At 39.1% G+C, this 26,033-nt stretch overlaps 1 protein-coding gene and 1 long non-coding RNA gene across 2 annotated transcripts in view; one reads left to right on the top strand and one right to left on the bottom strand.

Annotated features, from left to right (window-relative positions):
* Positions 1 to 673: 673 nt before the first annotated feature.
* Positions 674 to 18,938, top strand: LOC129183359 (voltage-dependent calcium channel gamma-4 subunit-like). Its single transcript, XM_054780494.1, has 4 exons — positions 674 to 1,147; positions 12,188 to 12,271; positions 14,150 to 14,290; positions 15,492 to 18,938. Exons 1-4 carry the CDS (start codon positions 925 to 927, stop codon positions 16,028 to 16,030), a joined length of 987 nt encoding a protein of 328 aa, XP_054636469.1. The 5' UTR covers positions 674 to 924; the 3' UTR covers positions 16,031 to 18,938.
* Positions 12,908 to 26,033, bottom strand: part of LOC129183362 (uncharacterized) — a 38,355-nt gene continuing 25,229 nt past the window's right edge. The window contains exon 4 of the long non-coding RNA XR_008570795.1: positions 12,908 to 14,234. This is a non-coding gene — a long non-coding RNA (uncharacterized LOC129183362). The remainder of the gene's footprint in view (positions 14,235 to 26,033) is intronic.

The following is a 26,033-nucleotide window of genomic DNA, read 5'->3' as shown; positions in this document are numbered from 1 at the left end:
AACCTGCAATTAATAATAAAACAAGCAACTAAGCAAGCGGAGCAAGCGCTATGTGTTATACGTTGTTATAATAAAACGACAGTATCCACTAATGCCTCACAAAAGCAGGCAAGGTCTATGAGTGAGTTCACAGCCTGGAGTGACGGGATGGGGACTCATGGTGAGACAGTCACAGCTTAGACCGAAACACTGCAGGCCATCTTTCAGTTCTTCTTTTCATCTGTGAAAACAAAACCAAGCAGGGGACTTGAAATGAGTCGGCCAAGGCTGATGTATTCATTAAAACATATCATATGTGAGTCCTGGTTGCAGCAAAGATTTTTTATTTTTTGTAGGCTGGGAGATTTGCACTTGCAAGCATGCTGCTCTGACTTGAAAGCATTCGTGGTGGATGATATTTTTTTTCAAAGAAATGTGATCATTCTTTGGTCTGCTTTAAAGATGCTGGAGCTTCAGTCTGAAATCTCTCTAATCTCCCCATCAGCTGTCGTTTCTCCCTCATTTTTAGCATGTATGTTCTCCTCATGGTGCAGAGTGTCTTTATTCGTAATGAGAAAATAAAAAGGTGGAGAGTGTTGAGACTTTTCCTGCTCATCTTTTCTCCCATTGGCTGAGCCTCAGTGATGGTAGGTGTGGTTTTGATGCTCCTTCTTGTGGCGCTTTCATACAAGGCAGCTGTGGTCTTCATCGGGGCGCTTTTGGGGGTGGGGGTTCTTCCACCTGTAGCAGCTAGAAGGAATGTCCATCCAACTCCAAATGGAAAAGAATGATGCTTCAAGTCATACTACAGTAGTGAACTTCTGATGAAGTTTTGCTAGATGAGGAGCTCAAAGTTAGAAAAGTCATGACGATGATCATCTAAAGCCGTTACGGAGCTTTTTTTGGGGGGGGTTGTTTGTTTTTTCTCACGCATGATGTACGGCGATGGCGTGGTGTGACCGTGGGCTTCAGACTCTGCTGGCTATCGTGGGTGCCTTCGCCGCCTTCAGCCTCATGAGCATAGCCATTGGCACCGACTATTGGCTGTACTCGCGGGCGTACATCTGCAACGCCACCAACGTCAGTACGGACGAGAGTCACATGCAAACCAGGAAAGTCAAAGGCGACCTCACGCACTCTGGGTTGTGGAGGATCTGCTGCATAGAAGGTAAAAAACAACTTTTTGGGCGCGCATGCGGTGCGCTTACATGATGCTTGTTGCGCACAAAGCAGCCTGGCTTCAAATGACGTGAAACCAAACTATTAGATACAACTAAGCTTTGGAGTTTGAGGTATTTTATGCTGTGTGATGCAAGAAATGTCTCATCAGATACGTGATGTGGTTGCTTAGTAACTCCCTCCGTCTACAGTACACTTAAAGCATACGTCTAAATAAAAATCTGTACAGTATTTGGTGCTACAATCTGCACCAATATTGTCAAAATCAATCAACGAATAATCATGATATATGATCTCATAATACAGGGGTGTCCAAAGTGCAGCCCACAGATTTTTTTGATTTTTTTTTTTTTACAGTTTTCACATATAGACACTAAATCAAACAAACAAAAAAAGAGCAAAAGGTGTAATCTAAGCTGAAATGTTGGTGCTGACAATTAACAATAATACACTTTGTCACCTACAACACAAAGCCGACGTTAAATACATAGAAAACGTCTTTTTATTTTGCCTTTTTACAAAATAAAAAATATCCAAATGGCCCCAGCATCGTATGACTTTTCCATTGCGGTCCTCCCCTGATCTAATATAATATCAGAGTTATGAGTTCAATTGAAGCAATGGTAATAATAAATATAAATATAATATATAAAATATAATAAAAAAAAACACTGTCATCAGCCACACTGACTCTTATATATACTAAAAAATCCAAACATAATAAAAAAAAAATATCTAAAATGTGGGTTTCTAATGTTTCAACTCCAGTGTAGCTTCAAAAAGGAACCAACATATTAGAAACAGGTTCCAGTACATTCCAGTTCCAATCACTGAAAACCAAAAAGGCATTGTCATAGAAGACCATAATGTATCCCATCAAATGTTTACGACAGTGCAGTCAAATCTTAGTTTTTGTACACCCCAGTTTTCATAAGATTTTTGTCGAAAATGTTCGCAAAAATTTTGCTTCAGTTTTTGTACAGTATTGCACATAAACAACTCTTCCATTTGCCCTGTACCGTTTTGTTCCGTTAAATAGAGTTCCCAAACAAAACACCCTATGTGTTGCTGACTCACTATTGGTGCTGTTTTTATTGAGTGTGACTGCTAAATAACCCGCCATGGGGCCAAAGAAAGTCGCGAGTGCCAGTACTAAAGAAGGTGAGAAACACTATATTGAATTCAACCTCGCCAGGATGCACAGGAAGTCCGCATCAACAATAAGTTCCACCCAGTCATCATTTATAATTATTTTGCATTTAAAACTATAATTGTTCACTATAAAATGCATTTTATTGTTTCATGGTTGTTTTTATGGTTTATCAACTAAGCCAACTCATGCAAGTGAGTCGCTATGATGACCCCTGAAGGGAGAAGTTGAGAGACAACCACCACTGTCTTCCAAATGAAAAAAATGTAAGAATTTCATCGAAAACTGACGAAAGACATTTTTGGCCCACAGTGAAATCAGTATTGCACAGCGACTTTGTCTTTACATGTTTAATATTCACTTAAGAGTTTCGCTATGACAACACAGATGATGTAAATTGAGGCACAGACACCCAATAAGGACAAAATGGCGTTTACTTTTAAAGCCATTGTGGTAAATAAATAAATAACACATTGACAACAAAGCAAATATTTAACAAAGACATTGGGGGAATTCTGTGAAAGTGGCTCAACCAACCTAGGCTTTGCAGCTCAACAAAACCTAAATTCCCTAAACAGAATTAAATGGTACTGCAACAGTGGCTAGCAACTTACTCGGCTTTGTGCTCAGACGTCGTATTATTCTACTTCCGTGACAAAATGAAGCAATCCCAGCCGGTGTATTTTACAGAAGATGAGCAAGTCATGATTATTGAGCATTAGGAGGCGTTCAAAAAGGTGATCATTGCCAAAGACCACCACCGTCACCGCCAATAGAGCGCGGGAAGACAACAATTGTGTTTTCATTTTTGAATGATGTCTATATTGTTTTCGTATTTGACAGATCTCAATAATAGTATTTTTGTGCGTGCGTGTTTTATTGAAAGCGAGGCTGAGTGCGCAGGCTTTTTTTTTTTTTTTTTACTGTGTCGACGTAAAACGCTGATCCGTTTATTCATGGCCATGTCAAAGTGAAATCATTAATTAACACTCATTATCTGTGACAAATAAGTAGCTACTAGGTCTGCTGGTCTGCATCAGTGTTCTCATGAAACATGCTGTACTTCGTGAGGACCACTAGGTGGCAGCGTTGACGTGTTGTGTGGCGACTTTTCTTTGTGACTTTTTCCTTTTGTTAAAATAAAGTGTTTTATTGCAGTGGATTGATGCCTCAAAGTGCTTTTTCCTCCAGCAAATATTGTAATATAAAAAGACCAACAGGCTGAGTACTCACACAAGGACTGATGTGACATATATATATCTGCTAACGTTGCCCAAATTAAAATTTCATATTGCATTTTATCCCTGACGCTCGGCTCAAGAAGTCAGCATATCGAGCGTATTCACTCGGCTGAAAATCTATCTCGCTTATAGATGGATAATTTCATCAGGGAACGCTAGAGGATCAGCGCTATCTTGAAAAGTAGTGCTGCTCGAATTATTCTTGCTTCCAGGTCCACCGGCTTGTCAATAAATGGTGACGCCATCTCTGAATTAGTTAAACAGTGAAACCGTGGCTCTTTCATAGCCGATTTTAAGCTGAAAGCCTGGACATAACCTGGTCGGGACCAGGTTATGAGTTTAGCCTAAGTTACCATGGTGATACAGCTGCTTTAAGGGAGCTACCTTTGCTGAACAGGCAAGCTTCACACTCAACACACCTCGCTAACCCACTAAACCCGCTTCGCAGTATACCCCCATGGTCAGAAGCTAAATAATATTACTGGCTGGTCCACTAATATTATATAGTCCTCTAAAATAAGTGATTTTGGGTCACCGTTTGAAATTACTGTACAATTCGTCCATTTTCAACACAGTAACAAAAACTGCTATTTGAGTATTAATCACATATTGCTATCCACCATATCGACACAGCATGCTGGTGTGTGATTCAAAATGAAACAAAAAAAGAGGATAGAAATTTGCATTTTAGAGAGGTAACATACTATTGCATGTCAGCTATGTTGTATCTGACAAGCACTCTTACTGGAATTTCATAAAAAATGCAGAACTATCTACAAATTCAAAGAGACGCATTACGTCTGTTGCGCTTGAAAGCATTGAGAGTAATCTGCATCGCAGTACGGTGACATGCACCCTACTCTAATACATCTGTCTTGTTTACTCTTTAAAATATATATATATATTTTTAAATCTTTCCCAGCTCCCATCTGTGGAGAGGCTTGCTCATATCCACGAAAACACACACTGATGATTACAGCTGAAGAGAATCGAAGACAAAGCTGGCATGAACATTTGTGGTTTATTTGTTGTTTTCTAAAGGGATTGACCGTAGCTATAACTTGTCCATTTCATGTTCCAAATCAATCTCTTTGGTCTACAAATTGACACAAAGAAAAGATGGATACTCTCCCAGTTAGTTGTGTTAGCTGGAATGAATGAAGACCATAAACACAGCCTCAGTCGGAGCACACACTAACATTGTAGAAGTAATAAGGCTCTTCCCCAAGTGGCAAACACATCTTCATGACGGTGGAGTTCACACACGGAAAACAATGTGAGTCTGAAGCTTCATACTGGAATAGTTGAAGCTGTTTATGTCTTGAGTGTCTGAAAATGTTGTGTTTCTGATGTAGAAACATACACTCACCACACACGAATGCATCTAATCCATTGCGCTCTAATACAAGTGCTATGTACGTAAGCTAAAGCATGATGCTTTTAACTGTTGAACTTTTTAAAACAAACTGAAACTGCATTTGGTACCTGGGCTTTCAGCGGGGACTTGACCAGCCAGAATGTTTCTCGCTAGACACCGTGAGGACCAGTATTATTTCAAAAAATGATAACAATAATATATATTGTCACACATTGCCATTTACCCTGACTAGGATTCAAACCACAGTTCCTGTGCCAAGTCGATACGTCGTTTCCCACTACACCAATCAGCCGCTTAAAAAGCACATTGATAAGCGCTGTTGCACAATTTAACTTTGTTTAGGGAACTGTTCAGAGGAGTACCTTTGATATTTAGGGCCCGAGCACAAAGACCCGGCCTGTGTAAGGGTCCTATTGTAATCGTGTTTTTATCATAAATTTGTTTTTTTTTTCTACTTTCTTATTCGTATTATTTCGTATTTTTTGTCCTCTAACTCCTCCTTCATTTTTCAACCAATTCGAACCATTCCAACATCAAATTGTTCAGCTTATTCAGGAATAGTTTGCTATCTATTCCGAAACATTCCTAGATTTTCCAAAATTCCAAACTTTCCAAACATTTTACTTATGAAAATGAATGGGCCATTTTTCAAAGTTCTGTATTTCTCAACCGATTTGAACCGCGTCATAGACAAAATGCTCAAATAATTTGGGGCTATTTATTTTTTGAAATAACTGTAGTCTGTGCCGTACCGTGTGGGAGTTCCCTTAGACAAATCAGTGTGTTGTAATTCAAGAGATTCAGGAAGTCTCACCCTATTTTGGACCACCTGTTTTCTCAACCGATTCCAACCATTCCACGTGAAACCATTCCACTCATTCAGGACTTTCAAACTGACCATTTTTCACATTACAAAATGTTTTATTTTTCACAAAATTCACAGTTTTTTTTCTCTTCTTCTAAGATTTCTTTCAACGTCCAGATTTTTCAATTCATTCAAGCCAATCCAACATCAAAATGTTCAACACGTTCAGGATATTCAGGCTACCTGTTTTTCAGATGACAAAATGTTTTGTTTTATGCAAAATTCTCACTTTCTGTAAAAACGTATCAGTTGGTTTGTACGACCACATTTCTCAACTGATTCAAGCCAATCCAACATCAAATTGTTCAACACGTTCAGGACATTCAGGATATGTATTTTTCAAACAAACATTTTTAACACTTTTTTCAAAAACATATCAATTGTTTCTACTAGCACATTTCTCAACCCATTTAAGCCATTCCAACATCATACTGTTCAATACGTTCAGGGCATTCAGGCAACCTGTTTTTCACATGACAAAAATTTTAGCTTTACACAAAATTCACACTTTTCTCTAAAAAATTAACAATTGTTACTGCTGCCACATTTCTTACCCGATTTAAACCATTCCAAAGTCAAAATGCACAACGCAATCAGGACATTTAGCATTCCTTGTATATTGCATCATTCTATGTGTTAGCATGCTAGCAGTTAGCATGTTAGCATTGCTAGCATGCTAACATTAACATAGTAGCATTTTCTGCCATTTTTATGAATATTAACAGTATAGAAAGACTTATTGCCTTTATGCTAAGTGTTAGCGTGTTAATGTTAGCGTGTTAGCATTGCTAGCATGCTAACATTAACATAGCAGCATTTTCTGCCATTTTTATGAATACTAACATTACAGAAAGACTTATTGTCATTATGCTAAGTGTTAGCATGTTAACGTTAGCATGTTAGCATTGCTAGAGAGGATGCAAACTCCACACAGATATATATTATATAAGTATAAATTCCAATTCAAACCCAGATCTCCAGACTGTGAGGCTGATGTGCTAACTAGGGAAGCGATCGATCAGTCACCGAAAAAAACACGTGCACATGCCCATAAATGCCATTCAAAGCCGATCGGCGTGCGGCGGCAACCCCTACATATGTTCTGTGTCACGTAGGGTTGCCAACATGAGTCGAGACTTTCAAATCAATGCTAAAAACACACTTGTTTGCACTGGCTTTTAACGTTATCTGAACTGGATATTTTTTATATTTTTATTTTTATCTGTTCTGATACTTTTATATGTGCTTTCTATTGTATTTGTTTGTTTTTTTTTAATCAATTTTTAACGTTATCGCCTTTATTTTAGCCTCTTTAGTTTTAAGGTGTGTATTTATTATTATAGTGGATATCATGTTAATGGGGTACGTACTAACTTTTTCAAGTGTCATTGAACAATTTTGCTTCCTTGTTGTCTACTAATTATGTCTTGTCCTCAAAACACTGTGTGGTTGTTTAATGAACATAAACACATAGTGTGTCCAGCCCTATGATGGTGATACTATCACAGGTGTTTCCTATCTCACCAGGTGATTTTGAGTAGCTCACAAAAGCTCAAAGAATATTTGCTTCAACTCTTAGTAGTTTTTTATTATAACTGTTGAATTCAGACTTCATGCCTTTATATTACAACAAATGACCACAAAATAGCATAAAGATGATGGCCACACTGTTTGAGTGGAGATCTTTTTGGTAAATTTAAACGTTGCCAGTCATAAATAAAACACAAATAGCTGAAGGCTCGAATAGGGATAAAAGTTGATCCTTGGAACCTGGACACTGAATTTATTCTTTTTTAAGTTATGGAGGACAGATTTCTATTTAATAAAGATATTTATTTGTATTATTTTATTCTGTTCATCTTATCTTGAACTAAAACAAACATTTTTGAAAAATTGTTTTCCCATGTGTTCATAATACTCCAAAGCATGCATCAAATTAAATTCAGGGTTGTGTCAAATAGTACAAAAAAGGCAACAAAAAATATATATATCCGCCCAAATATTTATTTTTTTAATAATTACCTAATTGCCAGGGCCCCTTGGATTTGTCTAACGGCAGCCCTGGTCAGTTGCACTCATAAATAGAACGCATAAATTGAAAAATGTACAGTTGTGATCCGTATTGGCCGATGTCGCTCATGGATGATCGGTATCGGAATCGGCAGCATAAAACCCTGATCGGAGCATCCCTAGTGCTAACCACTAGTCCAGGGGTCACCAACGTGGTGCCCGTGGGCACCAGGTAGCCCCCCACGACCACATGAGGTGCCCGGAAGCCTGCTTTTCATTCAGGTTTTCAGTTAATAATGTGAGAACACTAGAAAGAAAAGTATTCTGAAACATAAAATGTGAGTTGTGGATACCAGCATTTTGTGAATGTTTTGGTAAAACAAGCATATTTGATCTGTTTGGGTTGAAATAAGGTATGAAAATCATTTTTACAAAAATGAGTAGCTCGTGGCCATTTTCATTTTCTAAAAGTAGCTCTCACAAGAAAAAACGTTGGTGACCCCTGTTCTAGTCCAAAAAGAATGATCGATCCTTATTTTTTCCCAAGGAAGTTAAAGGATAAATATTGGATCCATGTGAGCTTGTCTACTGGATGTGATTAGGGACTACGGGTATAACTCGTTCAGTGTCCACACATGTTGTCTTATTGGAGATACATGCTTCCGTCTTGCTGCAAGGCAAGTAGTGGCAGTGGTCACGGTGAGCTTTCAGGAAATGAATGTAATTCAGTGTAATGTCCACTGTGTGCGTGTGTGTGTTTTGTGAATACATTAGTAATATGTCAAATGCGTCCTCTGAGAGACAGAGCTAGAAATGTGATTCTGGGTTGCTGAGTGGAGGTTGTTGCCATGGTAAAGCTATGCTGAGTAATACAGGATGGGTTCTTCATTCAGGTCTAGGGAGACCCCTCCCCATTCCACAGTCCCTCTTTTCTTCCTCTCTCCTCAACCTCACCCTCCCACCATTATTATCAACTCTTTGGCTTTCTTTGTCTTTCCTCTCTCGTTCATCTTGATTTCTTTCTTTCTTTCAAGTTTTTATTGCTACCATCACCTGACATTGCTTGCTCCTTCCTGGAGCTTTTCAGATTGCACAGTTGGGAGAAAAATCCAATTACACTGAAACATTGATCATATAAATGTAAGATGCGCTCATGAATCAAGTATATTGAATATTTAACATAGCGACAACAGTCCAAAGGGGGGTTTTAGTATATAAAAAAAAAAGGAAAACAATGCATTTTCCTTATTTTCTGATTTTTATTCCATCTGTAATGTTTGTATTTCTTGGCTCTCACCAATGCCATATTTGTGTGACACCTCTAAACGTCAGTCACAAGTTGATTGTTTTCTGCCTTGTCTAGGTATTATTAGCATGCAAAACAGACTTAGCTTTACTGTGACTTACCGTACTAATAGGTGGGTGTTCCAAATTAATGTGAAGTACCGTAATTTCCGGTGTAAGCCGCTACTTTTTTCTTAAACTTTGAACCCTGTGCCTTGTACAGCGGTGCGGCCAATTTATGGCTAAGTTCTAATCTCGTGACATCTCCTTTACTTCAGAGATACTCCTAATCGTTTAAATACTGTGCCGCTCACGAGTCAGTGAGGAAACGTTAACTCTTTCTTTGGCATGAGCCAATCACGAGCTATCAGTGCACTCACGACAAGCTTGTCAACCCATTAAAAATCACAGGAGATCATTATATATAACAGTACAACAATATAACAGCAACTTAACACTCAAAAGGTATAACTAATAAATATACAAACAAGTACCAATACAAGTTTACAGAGTCAGTTAAACCCATTCCAAACATTCTCTGACCTTTGTAGTGTACTCTATGAAGGGTTTTAAACTGAACCAAATATAGGTTGGGATTTTTGATTAACTGGGGAGCATTGAGACATATTTGCTTCCAGAATTCAGGGACGCAGCTTGTAGATAAATCTGAGTTCCATTTGGAGATTGGAATGCCAACTGTATTGTCATTTTTTGAAAGTAGAATATATAGTTTGGATAAGGTGTGGTCTTGTGACATCTCCTGTATTTCAGAACTACTACAGATGGTTTAAATGTGTAATTAGGAAAACACTATTACTAAGATAGTTCATCTTTAGGGCAAAAAAAAGTTCAGGAAACAACCAAAACACGCAGAGAAGCCACCATTCTCAGCGTTTGCTAACACTGCCGCTCTCTAATGTATGTAGCGCCACAGGCACAAATACAAACATAGAAATACACATACAATACAGTAAATAATGATAATAATAATAATAAAGCATATAAAGTATATAAAACAAAACTGTTGTTCTCTTGGAGATGAATGAAGTATCTATCTATCCATCTCAGTTTCATTGACATTTAAGCAATGTACGTAGCACCACAGGCGTACACATCATATCCGCAGATGTTCTTCTTCTTCTTGTTTATGGCGTGTTGCAACCAACGTGTAGGAGCATACCACCACCTACTGTACCGGAATGTAGAAACGTTGTGCACATTCGCAGTGACAAGCTTCCATCATAGAACATACACGAAGAAGTGAAATTGATGCCGCTTTAAGTTAAAGGCAATGGATTTAAGGGTAAGCAGCATTGAAGATGGATGGATTGATGGCAATGGATTTGGCTGTCAAAGAACATGGGTGCTTCGCTAGGGCTACTGTTGTGTTGTATGAAAAGTTCAAATTTCTGCAATTTCCAATGGGTTGACAAGCTCGTCGTGAGTTTATTCATAAATCATGATTAGCTCCTGTCAAATAAAGAGTTGACTAGTCCTCACTTGTGCACGCCACAATATGCCACTTTATGACGTGGACAAGTGCGGCTTTTACACCGATGCGGCTTATATACCGGAAATTACGGTAGCTGCTTTTGGGCAAAGCCTTGAAGGCATAGTGCACATTAGCCCCTGATGAGGAAAAACTCCTTTGCACTGTCCTGGCTTTACATTTCAGAGACTCATGAAATTAAAAAGTCAGCCTCTCCTAAAAACATTCCAAGCATCAGAGACTTAATGTCAAAGCATCGCCCAGAGATTCTTATTATATGCTTTTATCTCGAGCAACATGCTGCTCACAGGTCTGTTTAAGACTGCTTCAGATGTGAGCAAGCAAATAACTCCGCTTGAAAGATTAGCCTTTTCTGAATAAAATATATATTAATGGATGCGTGCATATATTGCAGAAGATTATGGAGATTGAAGTATAACGGGTAAATATTTCCGTGGATGCAGTGCAGTTTATGCTGAATATTTAAGATTATAAGATCAAATATCAATCCAGCAATGCAAAACACCTTCAAATATGTTTCACCATTGCCAGAAAGTAACACAAAACAACATCAGCAATAATAGTGCTACGATTGTTAAAAAACTAGAGCATGTACAGAATAAGGTTTTGTTTTGTTGTTGTTGAGGAGTGTATTTTGTAATCAAGGTACGTTGGTGAACACAACGTAACATTAAAGCTGTATTTGTGATTAAGATGCTGTGAATTTAAAGAAGCCAGGACAATGAATGTGCATGTAAATTATAATTATTATTATAACATTATGTTATACAGCCTATCCCAGCTGACTTTGGGCGAGAGGTGGAGTGCACTCTGGACTGGTTACCTGTCAGTCCAAATGGCACATAGAATCATTCACACTCACATTCACGCCTATGGATGTGGGAGGAAGCTGTAGTACCCAGAAAACCCACGTACGCACATGGAGAACATGCAAACTCCACACAGAGATGCGCCAACGGAGATTCGAATCCTCAATCTCCTGACCGTGAGGCCGATACGTATATTTTTAAAAATTATTTAGTCAGTTAATTTCCAATACAAATTGCAGTCAAATAACAAAAAAATCACATTGCTTTTCATGAATTGTAAAGATTATTTCCATTTTTGGAGGGCAAAAAAAGTACAACTATTTCCTGCAAGTAAAATAAAAAGTGAATAGTCACAAATAAGAACTCTCAAAAAAACGTTGGCCAGTGAAAGTGAGTCAGTCCATAATAATTGCGCCCATCATGCATAGTGGTCATGCAGGTGATGGGAATTACGTAAGTATCCGTTGCGGTAATAAAAGACAGAACAATGAGACGAGACAGAAAAAAAAGCAGCTGACTTTTAATTCAATTCTAATGTTTTATTCTCTTAAAAGAGGATGGAATATTCCGTCTGTGAAGACTTTGAATAAAAGGTGCCTGAGGGCTCCAGAACTTTCTGGATCACAGATGCCTCAAACTGTTGTCTGACATATTAGAGGTAAAAAGGAACGAGGACAATTTCTTTATTTCCTTTGCCTCATTTGTATATTGAAACAAGAGATGATCAGGTGATATCATAAAGACATGTTTTTTGTTTTAACGCTTGTCTTTGCCTCCTGCAGGTATCAACAGAGGAAGCTGTTTTCGAATCAATCACTTCCCAGAGGATAACGACTATGACACGGACAGCTCCGAGTACATCTTACGTAAGTGTGTTTGACATCATAATCTTCACGCACTTCATCTTTTAATCCCTTCTCTTGTTTGTCAAGTGATGCTGATGGCGTTATCACAAGAGTGCTTAATGGGTCATGACGTCTCAATCCCGCCCCCTTCAAAGCCTGATGTCCCGACGCTAATTGGCTCGGTAGACATGATGAAGAGTGTGCTCGTGACGAATTGGCCTTCCTTAAACCACAGCGTCACCCATGGATGCGACAGTTAGATAAATGGTGACATGGGTCAGCAATGAGCACCTAGGCCGAAAGAAAATAGCTAGACTAGAAACTATAGATAGACTATAGACTAGAACTAGAAAATAGTCAATGTTGTCATTTTGAATCTCACATCTGGTTTACATGGTGCCCTGAAGCAAGCGATAGATCACTGCTGTCGATTCATGTCAAGTTAATCAATACAGTCGTTCCTCGTTTATCGCGGTTAATTGGTTCCAGACTTGACCGCAATAAGTGAATTTCTGCGAAGTAGGATTCAATATTGATAAATGGACTATTTTCGTAGTTAGAGTTTATAAAACCTGTTTATGACTTCCTAAATACGGGTTTTAACATTATTAGAGCCCTGTAGAAAATGGCATAACACCTATTATTCTTTGTTTACATCACATTGCGCAGGCTATGGGATCACTGCAGGGACAGAACAGACGACCACCGCTAGCATAGCAAGCTACCAAGCAAACTAGTTAGCCTTTCCGATTTATTTATTCTAAACTTAAGAGGGTGTTTCAAACAGAGTGGGGAAGAATGGCAAGCAAGCCAAAATCTTACCACTTCCACACACAATGAGAGGAGAACCTTTTTTTCACTCGATCTCAGCCATGGCATGTCTCTGCTGACCATCCAGTGTGGAAAGTAATGCAATCTAACGTCATGTCTTATAACATTACTGATGCCTGTGACCAGAATACTACGTACAGTATAACTTGGCTTTCAGTATGTTTTGAATAATAATTGGCCAAAATAACATATTTTTTCTTTAATATTTTAATTCAGTGCTACTAAAATGACATTATTTTTATTACGAGTTTTTTCTTGTAAAATTGCAAATTTTTATCTCATTAGAATACGACATTTTTCTCTTAATATTTTGACTTTATTCTCTTAAAATTACAGATGTTTTTCCATTTCTGCTCTTTTTATTATAACTTCATTCCCATGATATAATAACTTTTTTCCCAACATAATTTCCCCAAAATTAGAATTTGATTTTGTTTTTTTTTTCCTTTTAAAAAATGTTTCAACTTTACTGTTAAAATGACGTTATTTTTTGTCATTATGACATTATCAACTTTTTTCTCTTAATTTCTTGACTTTGTTTTGGAAAATTACTGCAAATTTTTCCATTTTTGCTGTTTTTTTTTTTAGCTTTCTTGTTAATTTGCATTTTTAGAATTTGCCACAGGCCAGTAAAAAACAGCCGGCGCAGGCCGCCAATGGCCCTCGGACTGCATTTGGACACCTCTGCAATATAGAAACCTAGCAAAGGTGTCTTTTTTGTGATGTAATATATAATCGGCAATCTCAACAATATGGTAGCAATAATAACATGGCAATAACATATACTGTGCACATCAAAGGTAAATTCATATTTGGGATGTCTGATAATATCGATTGACAGTATTATCAGCCGATAATTTCAATCAAAAACTGAATCATATGAAAAAGAACTCAAAAACTCAGATTTGACTGTGTAAGATAACTGAAAACAAATGACTAATACTGAAACTTTTTTGTCCCTAATAACATGAAACGGCATTGACGATGAGTCATGTACACTCAGCCTTCAATTAAGCATCCTTTTGTTGACCAGAAAAGAACCTCTCTCTCAACATCTCATGTGGGCAGGTATTGTGCGTGCGTCCAGTCTCTTCCCCATCCTCAGCACCATCCTGCTGATGCTGGGCGGCTTGTGTGTTGGCGTTGGACGCATCTACAGTCGGAAGAACAACATCCTGCTCAGTGCTGGCATTCTCTTTGTGGCTGCAGGTAATAACATACTGCACAGTACATACTGCAGTTGTCAAATTGAAATGTATTTATGTTATGAACCGTGAAGACGACAAAAGCATTCAGGATTCATGATAAATCTTAAAAGCTTTTTACTATCTTGCAGACATAGCAACGTAGATCAACAGAATTTGTCTGATTATGTTTTCTAGTCAGGTCATTCATGTGCATGGACGCTTGTTGCCAGGCAGAGTTCATGGGTCTCAATTATAACTGTGTAGGAGAGTGAACAGTGGACAGAAAGCTGACAGGAACAGGACGCCAGACAGACACGATGATAATTACTCCAAAAAAACCCCCAACAATACAAGGATTATGGCACAAGCAAATGTTAATAAATTTTGCATGTGAATCATTACTCTCTATGAAATGAATGAAAATACTTAATGGAAAGAAAGAAAAACAGCCGAACGTGATGGCTCGGGTGGGGCACTGCCCTCCCTGCCCCTTGTGCAGTCATGAGTTATATATCCTGGAGTGAGTGAGGAGTTCAGTTTTGTGATGGAAGGAAACAATATCAGTAGAGTTTTATACAAAGCTTACATATTAATTAGCTACTCAAAAAAGGTCAGTGTTTTGGTGTTTTAGTCAAATTTTTACACAATTTTGTACTTGTAGAATTTAAGTGAATTGTTTACAAAGTGAGATGTGATCATTTCTGTAAGATATGCTCTTGATATACTGGTCGCAAATGTATTTATCGAAGATCCTGATTCCCGCTTGACCTGTTAGTCATGAAGGTATACAAAAGGGTTGTCTATGGAACAAATATGCCGAGGTGCTGAAACCAATGCCCAGAGTGAACACTCTTCAAACTGGTTTGGAGGTGAGAGATGAGGAAAACAGACGCGCATTGACATGGCAAAATTATCAAGTTCATTTTTACTTATTATGTGATTATCATCCCAGTCCCTGTATGCCCTGAATGAGACATCTTGTCACATTTTAATCTTGCAAGACCTTGTCACACAAGATATTGTGACACCCCTAATCCATACAGATCTCCACTATGGCACCAGCCAGTGCTAATCTTGTAAAGAAGACGCATGCATTGACATAGGAGTTCAGAAAAAGTCCTATACCATCCATTAATTGATTGTAAATTGTCCCTATTTCCAATCACAAATGTAGTCAGACACTGATCCCAAGTATTGTAATCTCTCCTCTATCCTCTCTTCAGGCCTAAGCAACATCATCGGCATCATCGTTTACATCTCCAGTAACGCCGGTGATCCGAGTGACAAGAAAGATGAGGACAAGAAGAACCAGTACAACTATGGCTGGTCCTTCTACTTTGGCGCCCTCTCCTTCATCGTGGCAGAATCTGTGGGGGTCCTCGCTGTTAACATATATATTGAGAAAAACAAAGAGACGCGCTGCCGAGCCAAGCGCAACTTCATCAAATCCACAGCCTCGTCTTCGCCTTACATCCGTATCCCAAGTTACCACCACAGACGGAGGCGCTCACGGTCCAGCTCAAGGTCGTCGGACCCGTCGCGTGAGCCCTCCCCAGGAGGGGCAAAATTGGGGAGAGGAAGGGTTGGGGAGGAACGGCTGGGGATGGGCTTGCAGGTGGGAGACATATCCCTGTATTCCATGAGCAGGGACCCTTTGAAGGGAGAAAGGCACTACAGTCCTGAGAGGGACTTTTTACAAGTCCACAACTGCTTCCAGAAAGATGTGCAAGATGGCAGCAACAGGAAGACCACACCCGTTTGAGTCTTGTTGTACTTTGTAAGCAGTTTCTCTCTTGAAGTTGGGCATACACTGTACTGAATTTAGTGTGAAGTACTCACACTGAACGGACTGGACCAGCTGAGTGACACGAAATGTCACACTGTACCTTTGTGTTGCTGCTTTTCCTCTTAAATCCTGTAGATGGCAGTAGTGCACATTGTTGCCCAACATTACCGATTCTCAAACCACTGACACTGAAGAGGATATTTTCGCCACCTGCGGACTCAAAATGCTAACCACAAACAACTTGCTTTCCCTGATTATCTGTGCCTTGATCTGTACCGAAAACTCAAAGAAAAAGGCATACAGTATGTGCATACAGACACGCAACACCATTGATTATTTATGCACTGGTGAAAAATTTTGCACCAACATAGCGAAGGGTAGAAGCTTGAAATTTGGGAAATCTAATCATAACTGTAGAAATTTGTCATCTTATGCCGATTAAATTACTGATAATCTTCCTCTTTCTCATGCTTAAAACATTGCACGAATAACATTGGCGGTAAAGACTTAAATCTAAGTGTAGATAGGTCAGAGTTTGATCAATGGTTTGCTTGCACCATCATTTGACATTTGAATTATTTCACTGCCATTTACAAAAATAGGATAGTGTTATTATTTCAATAACCGACGGGCTGAAATTGCTGCTCTTATTTCTTTGCTCTTGTTTGATGGAAGAATTCAGTGGTGCCTTGTTTTTTGTTATTAATCCGTTCCAAAGGGTCCCTCTAAAACCGAATCGTATGAAAACTGAAAAATTTTTTCCATAGGAAACAATGTAAATCCAAATGAATTGGTTCCAGACACCCAAAAATGTTTACACAAAACATTTTTTGATATAGAACAATAACATTTTAATATGGAATATTAGTTTTACATGCAGAAATCTATACGAACTACACCTTGATTAAAGGCTCTTGTTGACAAGGGCCAGGGAGGTACGAGGGGAGGAAATAGCCACACAAGCAACACCTTCGTACTTTGCTACGAGTTATTTCTTGAATTCAATAGTGTTTCTTAACTCATTTTTCTTTGGCTCCATGGTGGATTATTTAACAGCCATACTCAATAAATAAAGCAGAGACTTGTGGTGCAACTGTCTTACTTAGCAAAGAACTAGTCAACCACTGATGATGTCAAAGATGGGTAACGGAACTCGGGGCAGAAACTTCGGGGTGGGAGTTGAGAGCATTCTAACAGACACATTTTGTAAAAAAGACTTTACAAACACAGTTGGACTTACGCAGTTTATACTTGACAAGACTGCCAAACATTTTCGTCAAATGCCATTATACCATCATACAATAACTGCCGTTTGAAAACCAAGGCTCCACTGTATATAACATAACTGAGGCAAATGTATCTCCAAAGTGGTTGCGAGAGTTTACAAGAATCTCTTTGATCTAATCTAGGATGTGTGTCTGCATACCTTCATCCAGCTGGTGCTATACCTCTTCAGATATTTCCCCACCTACAAGAAACTGTACAAAGATTATATGTACAATAAAACAGCTCTCCTACATTTCAAAAATGCTGTTTGCCATTTCAAAGCAGTTACTGCATACTGTATTATTTCCATGCTACCCCCAAATTTGCGTTTCTGTACAAAGTCCTACTAAAATCTTGTGAGCTCTTGTTAGTCAGCGTGAAATGTGCGTAACAGCTCTGAAACACTGCCACTTGGACACATCTAAAATGTGTGTCACCTGTAAATAAGAGGTTCCAAACAAAACATGTCACAACATTTCAGGGTGTAATGTGTCCTGTATGTGCTTATGCAGCTCAGCTTAAATATTTGTGTTGTTTGCTCAGGGATGTTGTAGGGGACAAATTATAGTTTACCGCTGTCCAAGGAAAAACAAGTATCTTCAAATTTTGTGAGGGTTTTTTGGTTTTTATGTGGAAAACATTTCTTGGGGAAGCATGAAGGTGCACGTGGTTACAACGTGTTAGTTCCATGTCTTCCCTGTGTTTGTGTAGGTTTTCTGTGAGGACTCTGCATTATTTAAATGCATTTGTAAAAATAAAGGCTTTACCCAGAATAGACGCCTTGTACTCTACGGATGATTAAATGAATGCCTTTGTTTGTTTTGGTTTTGTCACTTAAACCAGACTGTTACAATGGTGTGTACAATATTAACAGAACTCTTGATTATGAAATCTCTGCCTTTGTGCCATGAGTGTTTTTTTCATGTGTGTTGTGTACTTTTATGCCGCTAGCTCAACAATCATATTGCATGGTGGGTGTTTGAAATTTGCGTATTTACGTCCGCATTCGCCTTTTTCAGACGTTTTTACTCAAATACAGTGCTGTCATAAATTTAGCAAAAGATGTTTGTATTTATAGTTCATTAGTGGTGTAATACAAATAAAAGGGATTCATTTTAACATACACAATGCTTCTAGAGGTTGTGTTTGGGTAATGATGCAGTGCTACGAGGCTGTGTGACAGTCGGCCGAGCATGAGGTGTTAAAGTGAAAGTGCACGAGCCAGCTGAGTGCTCAACTGAACTACTGGGCTGCTGAATGTGTGCTCTCCCATACCTCCCATGTCTCGTCACATGAGCTCAAGCAAAGCGGGTGTTGTTTGTGTGCAATGACTCATTTCTGCTACCGTGCACACTTGACTTAGCTTGATGGTTCGAAATATTTTGCCCAGTCTGGGATCGCTTTAGCTCGACCTCATTGACAAGTATCATGGTGGTTGCTTGTGAGTCTTTTGCACCTTGAATTACAATGGACTTATTTTGAGTGTGCATGTGTGTGTGCATGTACGCCAAACTGGTCTTATGACCTTGTTTGCCCCCTGCAGCTCTGTCCTCTGTCAATCAGTCAAAGCTGTTGGGCTCAGCAATGTCTACAGCCATGGATCTACTCTGATATTTTCATCCACAATAAAGCTTGTGCTCTAATCCCTCCGTTGTGTCCGGTTAAATATCTCCTCCAGTAATTGACAAGACTCTGGCAGGGTCACCTCTCCATGCACTCACATAGCCAGCATGTTTGTTAGCATTAGCTTGAGGTGCAAGACTGACAGAAAAACACATGAGCTTTATGGCTTGGTGGGAAGGTGTGACCAATAGAAGATGACACCACAGTTCATACCTAATCTACTGAATGTGATACTGAAAAACCATCACCCAGTGACATGCAGTTAACAAATAATTTATGACCAAATCCTTTTTAGTGTTTATTTTCAGAGTAACTTCCTCATTAGGGCATGCAATTTGAAGCTGTAAATGTTGAAATCTCACAATTATATATACTGTACCTTTAATTTATACAACGCAAGACAACTGCAGAGACAGCAAATGTGGTTATTTTTCCAAGTCATTGTGTCACATTTGCATGACCACTTGTCAGGTTTTTATGATGCATTTGGTAATCACGCCCACTAAGCTTTCTCTGTTGTCTGCATCACACAGCAGACAAAAGGATAGGGCGATTTGCCTCCAAACAGTCCTCTGAGAAATACAAGACGCATTTGTTTGCACACACAAATTTCACCATTAGATCACTACTGTGTATGCACTACTAGGACCACTGCACATATCCGTTCAAAAAGATGATAACTTCATTCATCTCTTCAACCAAAAGAAGACTTAAAGAAGAAATGTTCAATTCAGATGGTGCTTCCCGCCCCCCTTGAAGAGTTTGCCTCTCCACAGGCACCCTCTCTACTCTTAAGTTCTTTCTGAAAGTGTAAAGTGGCTGACATTTCTCCTAGGGGGTCTTTATTCCCCGCTTCCTGTGGCTATCGGTGCCATACACTCGATCCAGTAACCGTGGGCGTCCATTGGGGTGACATCTGTCACAGTGAAGAAGCGCAATTTAGCCTGAAGATAATGGAGTTTCATCCTTTTTATTCTCACATGAAACACATCACATTTTGATGCTTAAGCTAATTACACTCAACAAAAACATAAATGCAACTTCTGTTTTTGCTCCCATTTTTCTTGAGCTGAACTCAAAGATGTAAAACTTTTTCTATGTACACAAAAGGCCTATCGCTTTCAAATATTGTTAATCCTTCTATTGTCAATCACGAGTCTGTCTAAATCTGTGTAAGTGAGCATTCATAATTCATCCACCTCATGTGTGGCATATCAAGATTAGACAACATGATTAAGGCACAGGTGTGCCACAATAGGCTGGTCACAATAAAAGGACACTCCAAAATGTGAAGTTTAACTAGGGTAGTGGTCGGCAACGCATGGCTCCAGAGCGGCTCCCACCCCGAGCTCTGTGATTTTTTTTTTTTAACACCAAAGCAGAAGAAATGTGTGTTTTCGAAAAGAGTTTGAAATATCCAACTCACCGCTAGTCCATGAATACATCTACACTGCGTTCTGACTGCTGATTGGATGAGCAAGGGAAGGGGAAATCAGTTTGTTCAGTCAGTTAGACACAAAAAAGACACCCTGACAGTGTGCTACCCCCTATAACCATGAGTACGTCCCTAAAAATAAAAATATCAGAAGAAAATAAAGTTTAATTCTGAATGCATAGAAAGTGGTGTGAAAAAGTGAGTAACTGAGATTAATTGATATCTGTGAGCCCGGAAAAAGTTCAAAAGCCATTTCTAAAGCTTTGGGACTCCAGCGAACCACAGTGAGAGCCATTATCCACAAATGGCAAGAACATGGAACAGTGGTGAACCTTCCCAGGAGTGGCCGGCCAACCAAAATTACTACAAGAGCACAGCGATGACTCATTCAAGAGGTCACAAAAGACCCCACAATAACATCCAAAGAACTGCAGGCCTCACTTTCGTCAGTTAAGGTCAGCGTTCATGACTCCACCATAAGAAAGACACTGGGCAAAAACGGCCTGCATGGCAGAGTTCCAAGACGAAAACCAGTGCTGAACAAAAAGAACATTAAGGCTTGTCTCAATTTTGCCAGAAAACATCTTGATGATTCCCAAGATCTTTGGGAAAATACTCTGTGGTCTGACGAGACAAAAGTTTAACTATTTGGAAGGTGGGTTGCATTACATCTGGCATAAAGCCGCATTTCAGAAAAAGAACATCATACCAAGAGTAAAATATGGTGGTGGTAGTGTGATGGTCTGGGGCTGTTTTTGCTGCTTAAGGACCTGGAAGACTTGCTGTGATAAATGGATCCATGAATCCTTCCTTCTACCAAAAAGTCCTGAAGGAGAATGTGCGGCCATCTGTTTGTGACCTCAAGCTGAAACCAACTTGGGTTCTGCAGCAGGACAATGATCCAAAACACACCAGCAAGTCCACCTCTGAATGGCTGAAGAAAAACATAATGAAGACTTTGAAGTGACCTAAATCTGATTGAGATGTTGTGGCATGACCTTAAAAAGGCGGTCCATGCTGGAAAACCGTCCAATGTGGTTTAATTACAGCAATACTGCTAAGATGAATGAGCCAAAATTTTTCCTCAACACTGTAAAAGACTCATTGCAAGTTATCGCTTGATTGCAGTAGTTGCTGCTAAGGATGGCCCAACCAGTTATTAGTTTTAGGGGGCAATCACTTTTTCACACAGGGCCATGACATTCTCCCTTCATAAAAGGTTTAATTTAAAAACTGCGTTTTGTGTTCAGTTGCATAGAAAACCTGTTTATGACTTTCTAAATAAGGTTTTTAACATTATTATAGTCCTGTAGACATGAAATACCACGCCTATAGTCACCTTTACACTCTGATTATTCTTTGTTTACATTACATTGCGCAACCCTTCTGCTGCAGGGACTCGAGACAGCCGCTAGTGAGCTAACAAGCTAGCAAACGAACAAGCTAACCAGTTAGACTCAAATTTGTTTCCTTTAAACTTAAGAAGCCGATTACCAATTCCACACGGAATGGGAGGAGAACTTTTTTTCACTCCGTTATGTCAGACACGCCATGGCTGACTTCATGCAGTGTTAAAGTAATGTGATGTCTCATCAGTGTTTTGTGTCGTTACTGCCACCTAGTGACCAGAATACTAGATATCAATTGTATTTCAATATGTTTTGACGAATAATAGACGATAGTCTACCACGAAACAGCGATCATTAATTAATTAAAAAACGCGATTTAGTGAGGGAGCGATAATCGAACCAAGATATGTGAGATGTGACGGACGACTGTACTCCTCTTTGGGGCACTTTTCCTCAAGAACCATTCTCAATCGACTTTCAAAACGTCCTAATGTGCTTCTAGTTCAGGATGGGTAGGCTTTTACTTTTTTAATCAATCACCAGACTAAAATAATGTACCTTTTTAGCAGAACGTCAATAATGATGATGAAATCAAGCCAACACACTACAAACATGCGCATGCTCTGCGCTCTATGTAGCACCAAATGAACTTGTATTAACGCTCAATGACAGCACTGTGACAGTAAGTATGCATACGAATGACTGATGACTTTTGTAAATGCAAAGTACGCTCTCATCAACATGCTAAAAAAAAAATCTATAGTTTTATGTTCTGTATGATTAAAATCAATACGCCGTAATGTCCACACCATTACTGTTTAATGATGATTCTCCCTGATGACTCACTTACACTCTCAACCCCCCAAGCGGATGTATTGATGGCAAATGTCAAAGGTTGAAAAAGCTGGTACCCAAGAGGTCAGAGGTCACTGCTATTTTAGGAGTCATTATGCCAGAGCCCTTACTCAGATTGTGGGAAGTGTTTTGCCTAATAAGTCCAATAGGCCACAGACAAGGTGGGCTCTCAACCCCACCATAAACCCACTCCAGCCGCCCCCCTACACACACTCACAATGTAGTCTATTCTTAAAGGGATAGTTCAGATTTTTTTACCTGAAGTTGTATGACATCCCCATCAGCAGTGTAGTCCATCAATGGTGACTTTTCCCCCACTGCGTCCCGTGAGCCGAGTTCTGGTCGGTCTTCATTATGGAAAAAAGTACTACGTTCCTCCACAATGAAAACCGACCAGAACTCGGCTCACGGTACGAAGTGGGGGGTAAGTCACAGTTGACACACTACACTGCTGATTGGGATGTCATACAACTTGATGTCAAAAAATCCAAACTCTCCCTTTAAGTCATTTTACTATGGTTTGTGAATTGTGTTGTTTTACCATTGAGCTAGTATTGGATATGAAAAGGTAGGCCTATTAATGACCCCCAAAGTAGACTATTACACAAGTATTAGAATTTCTTTCCTTCAGGTTCCTTCAAAAATTTGCTAACGCTACTGTACAATAATATACAACCACACCAAATTCACCAGTCAGATTTTACTTTCAAAAGAAACAGGTTTCAATGAAAAGAGCAAAGAAGAGTGCGACCAGAAGTGACAGCAAACAACAGCAGGCTAGCTGCCCCTTACCATACAAGCACACACACCACGGCGCTCTTATTTTGAAGACCGGCAGTCTGTTGTGTGTGTGTTGATAATGTCTCTTGACTATTGTTTTATTTATTGGACGTCCCCAGCAGGCATCCTCAAACCTTCGGTCACATCAACATAGTATCATGGCTTCTCCAAAATCATTCAAGTGACAAGCAGGCTCTGTTTTGGATCACCTTTCAGCTTCCTCGTAACCTCCTAGCATTATAGTTAGCGTTAGCTTGTCCGGGTGGTGACGTTTGAGGTGGGTTTTGAGCTTGTGGTATTTCCAGAGTATTTTAAATTGGAACGACACAGCTTGCAAACCGCCATACTTCTATCTAAAGTGTCCCCCTCCTTTTTAAAGCCTAATTGCTCCCACACATCTGATTTGAAGCACTGGCACTGAGTTGCTGAACTAATGTTTACTGCCGATAGTCTCTCTTGCGTGCCAGACGTCGAAGACACCAGTGTCTCTGTAACTTACTAATGTTAGCAATAACGGCTGTAAGCTCAAGACTTTGGAAACAATATATATATATAACAATATATATATATAACTATATATATATATATCACAAGACCAATAAAATGACCCAGCCCTAAGTATTTTCAAGTCAGACTAAAGTCAGATTCAATTCCAGAGTCACTGATGTCAAAGTCCAAGCCGAGTTGCAGGTCTATGATATTGTCAAGTCAAATCCAAAGTCGTCAAAATGTGACTCAAGTCGACTCGAGTAGGTCACATGACTGGAGTCCACACCTCTGCTCGTTAGCATGCTATGTTTAAAGCAGCGGCCGTCTCTTGTGTCCCTGCAGTGATCCCGTAGCCTGTGCATTACAGTTGAGCAATGTGTTGTAAACAACGAATAATAGGCGTGTAAAGGTGACTATAGGGGTGTTATTTCATGTCTACAGGGCTCTAATAATGGTAAAATCAGATTTTGAAAGCCACAAACAGGTTTTCTATGCTCTAACATTCGGTTTATTAATATTGAATCCTACTTTGCGGAAATTCGCTTATCGCGGTCGGGTATGGAACCAATTAACCACGATAAACGACTGTATATCCTGTCTTCTGGCAGCCTGTTTTTTTTCTTTGCGGGGGACATGATGCTGCATCGCTCACAGTGAACAAATGAGTCGTTTAGCAATAGGGTGCAATAGCAACCCTGAGCGTCCTACTCGGTAGAATGAACTTTTGAATGAACATTTTGCACATTTGCAAGGTGAGAGTATTATAGCTAAAGCAACCTTATTATTTAACCTTCATATCAAAATTTATTTTATCTTAACATTTGTGATGTTGGTTTTTATAACTGATATATTTAAATTATTTTTTTTTTAAATGTAAACTTTACAAAAGCCCCCTCCATACACATTCCAATTTTTCCACCCACTTCCACACCCCTGCATGTACACATAGCATTTAACAGAAAATATTACAAAACATTACAATACAGTATATACAATATGTAAAATCAAATTTCAAAGAGAAAAATTATAATACAATTTATGATAGCTAAATGTGTGCATGTAGATATATTATTATTATTATTTTACTATCCATGTATTATGAATGGTTATTTATACTGCTGATTTACTATTATTATATTCTTTATAATTTAGATTTGATAGATCCAGACATAAGGAAGCATGTGTTGCAGTTGATGGATATGTGAGCCTGTACTCACAAAGGGTGGTGTGTGCCACAAGTATTTTAAGGAGTCTCAAAGTGGACCAAAGCCTAACAAATGGTGACATAAGAGGAGAGTAGGTTCTATGTGGTCTTGGCTGGGGAATAAGGACACTGACTATTAAGTTGTAGTAATCTCTGTCCATTGTTTGTGCACACGCCCTTCATCTCACCTGTCCATTCTGACATGAATGATCTTGGCATGTGTCTAACTGAGCAGAAGCAAGCTTTAAAATTCCTGCTCATTATACAATGCCAAGTAACAACAGACTTGGCTTGTTAATTAACAGTGTGTTGGCAGGAGGAAAGGTTCATTTCAGACAAAGATACCTTCTCTAAAATGCTGCTATAGTTCACGCTGGCCTTAACTCACAACACAATACCCCACAATCAGATAACTGTGTTCATCACAAAAGGGCAACTTTACCCTTCAGTCCTGGCATTGCAGGAAACACTCTTTAAACAGGCGCCCTCCTGGTCAACTTCACTTTCTACTGTATCTGTAAGGCATTTAGGAATATTAAAACAATGCTTGTGAAGTTAAGATTTTATGAGGCCAGCAGTTGCAGGCTGGATTATTTCACGTCAAACTATTTGTAATGGAAATATTGGTAAAAGTCATCCCACCATCCTGGAAAACACAGGTTTCAACTTTGGATGATTCACTGTATCCAAATGTCAAATAAAAATACAATGAAACAAGATACCTGTGAATGTAGTAAGTAACAAAACATACGCCAATGCAGGTTAGGATTGCCATTATTTGAGAGGAAGCTTGCTTGCAGACACAATCCCATCATACCATGCACTGTCTTGGCTTTTCCAGCCTTAATAAACAACATCAAAGTACACCTATACGAATGGCAATACGTCAGCCATGCACCCTGAAAAGTCACCCCAATTCTTCTGCAAATTAGCATGTGTGAGCACATTTTGTTGCAAAAGAGGCATCTGAATTCAACA

This window comes from Dunckerocampus dactyliophorus, chromosome 6 (genome assembly GCF_027744805.1).
Source record: "Dunckerocampus dactyliophorus isolate RoL2022-P2 chromosome 6, RoL_Ddac_1.1, whole genome shotgun sequence".
In the NCBI taxonomy this organism is placed as follows: Eukaryota; Metazoa; Chordata; class Actinopteri; order Syngnathiformes; family Syngnathidae; genus Dunckerocampus; species Dunckerocampus dactyliophorus.
This window is presented reverse-complemented; position numbering and strand designations above follow the sequence as displayed.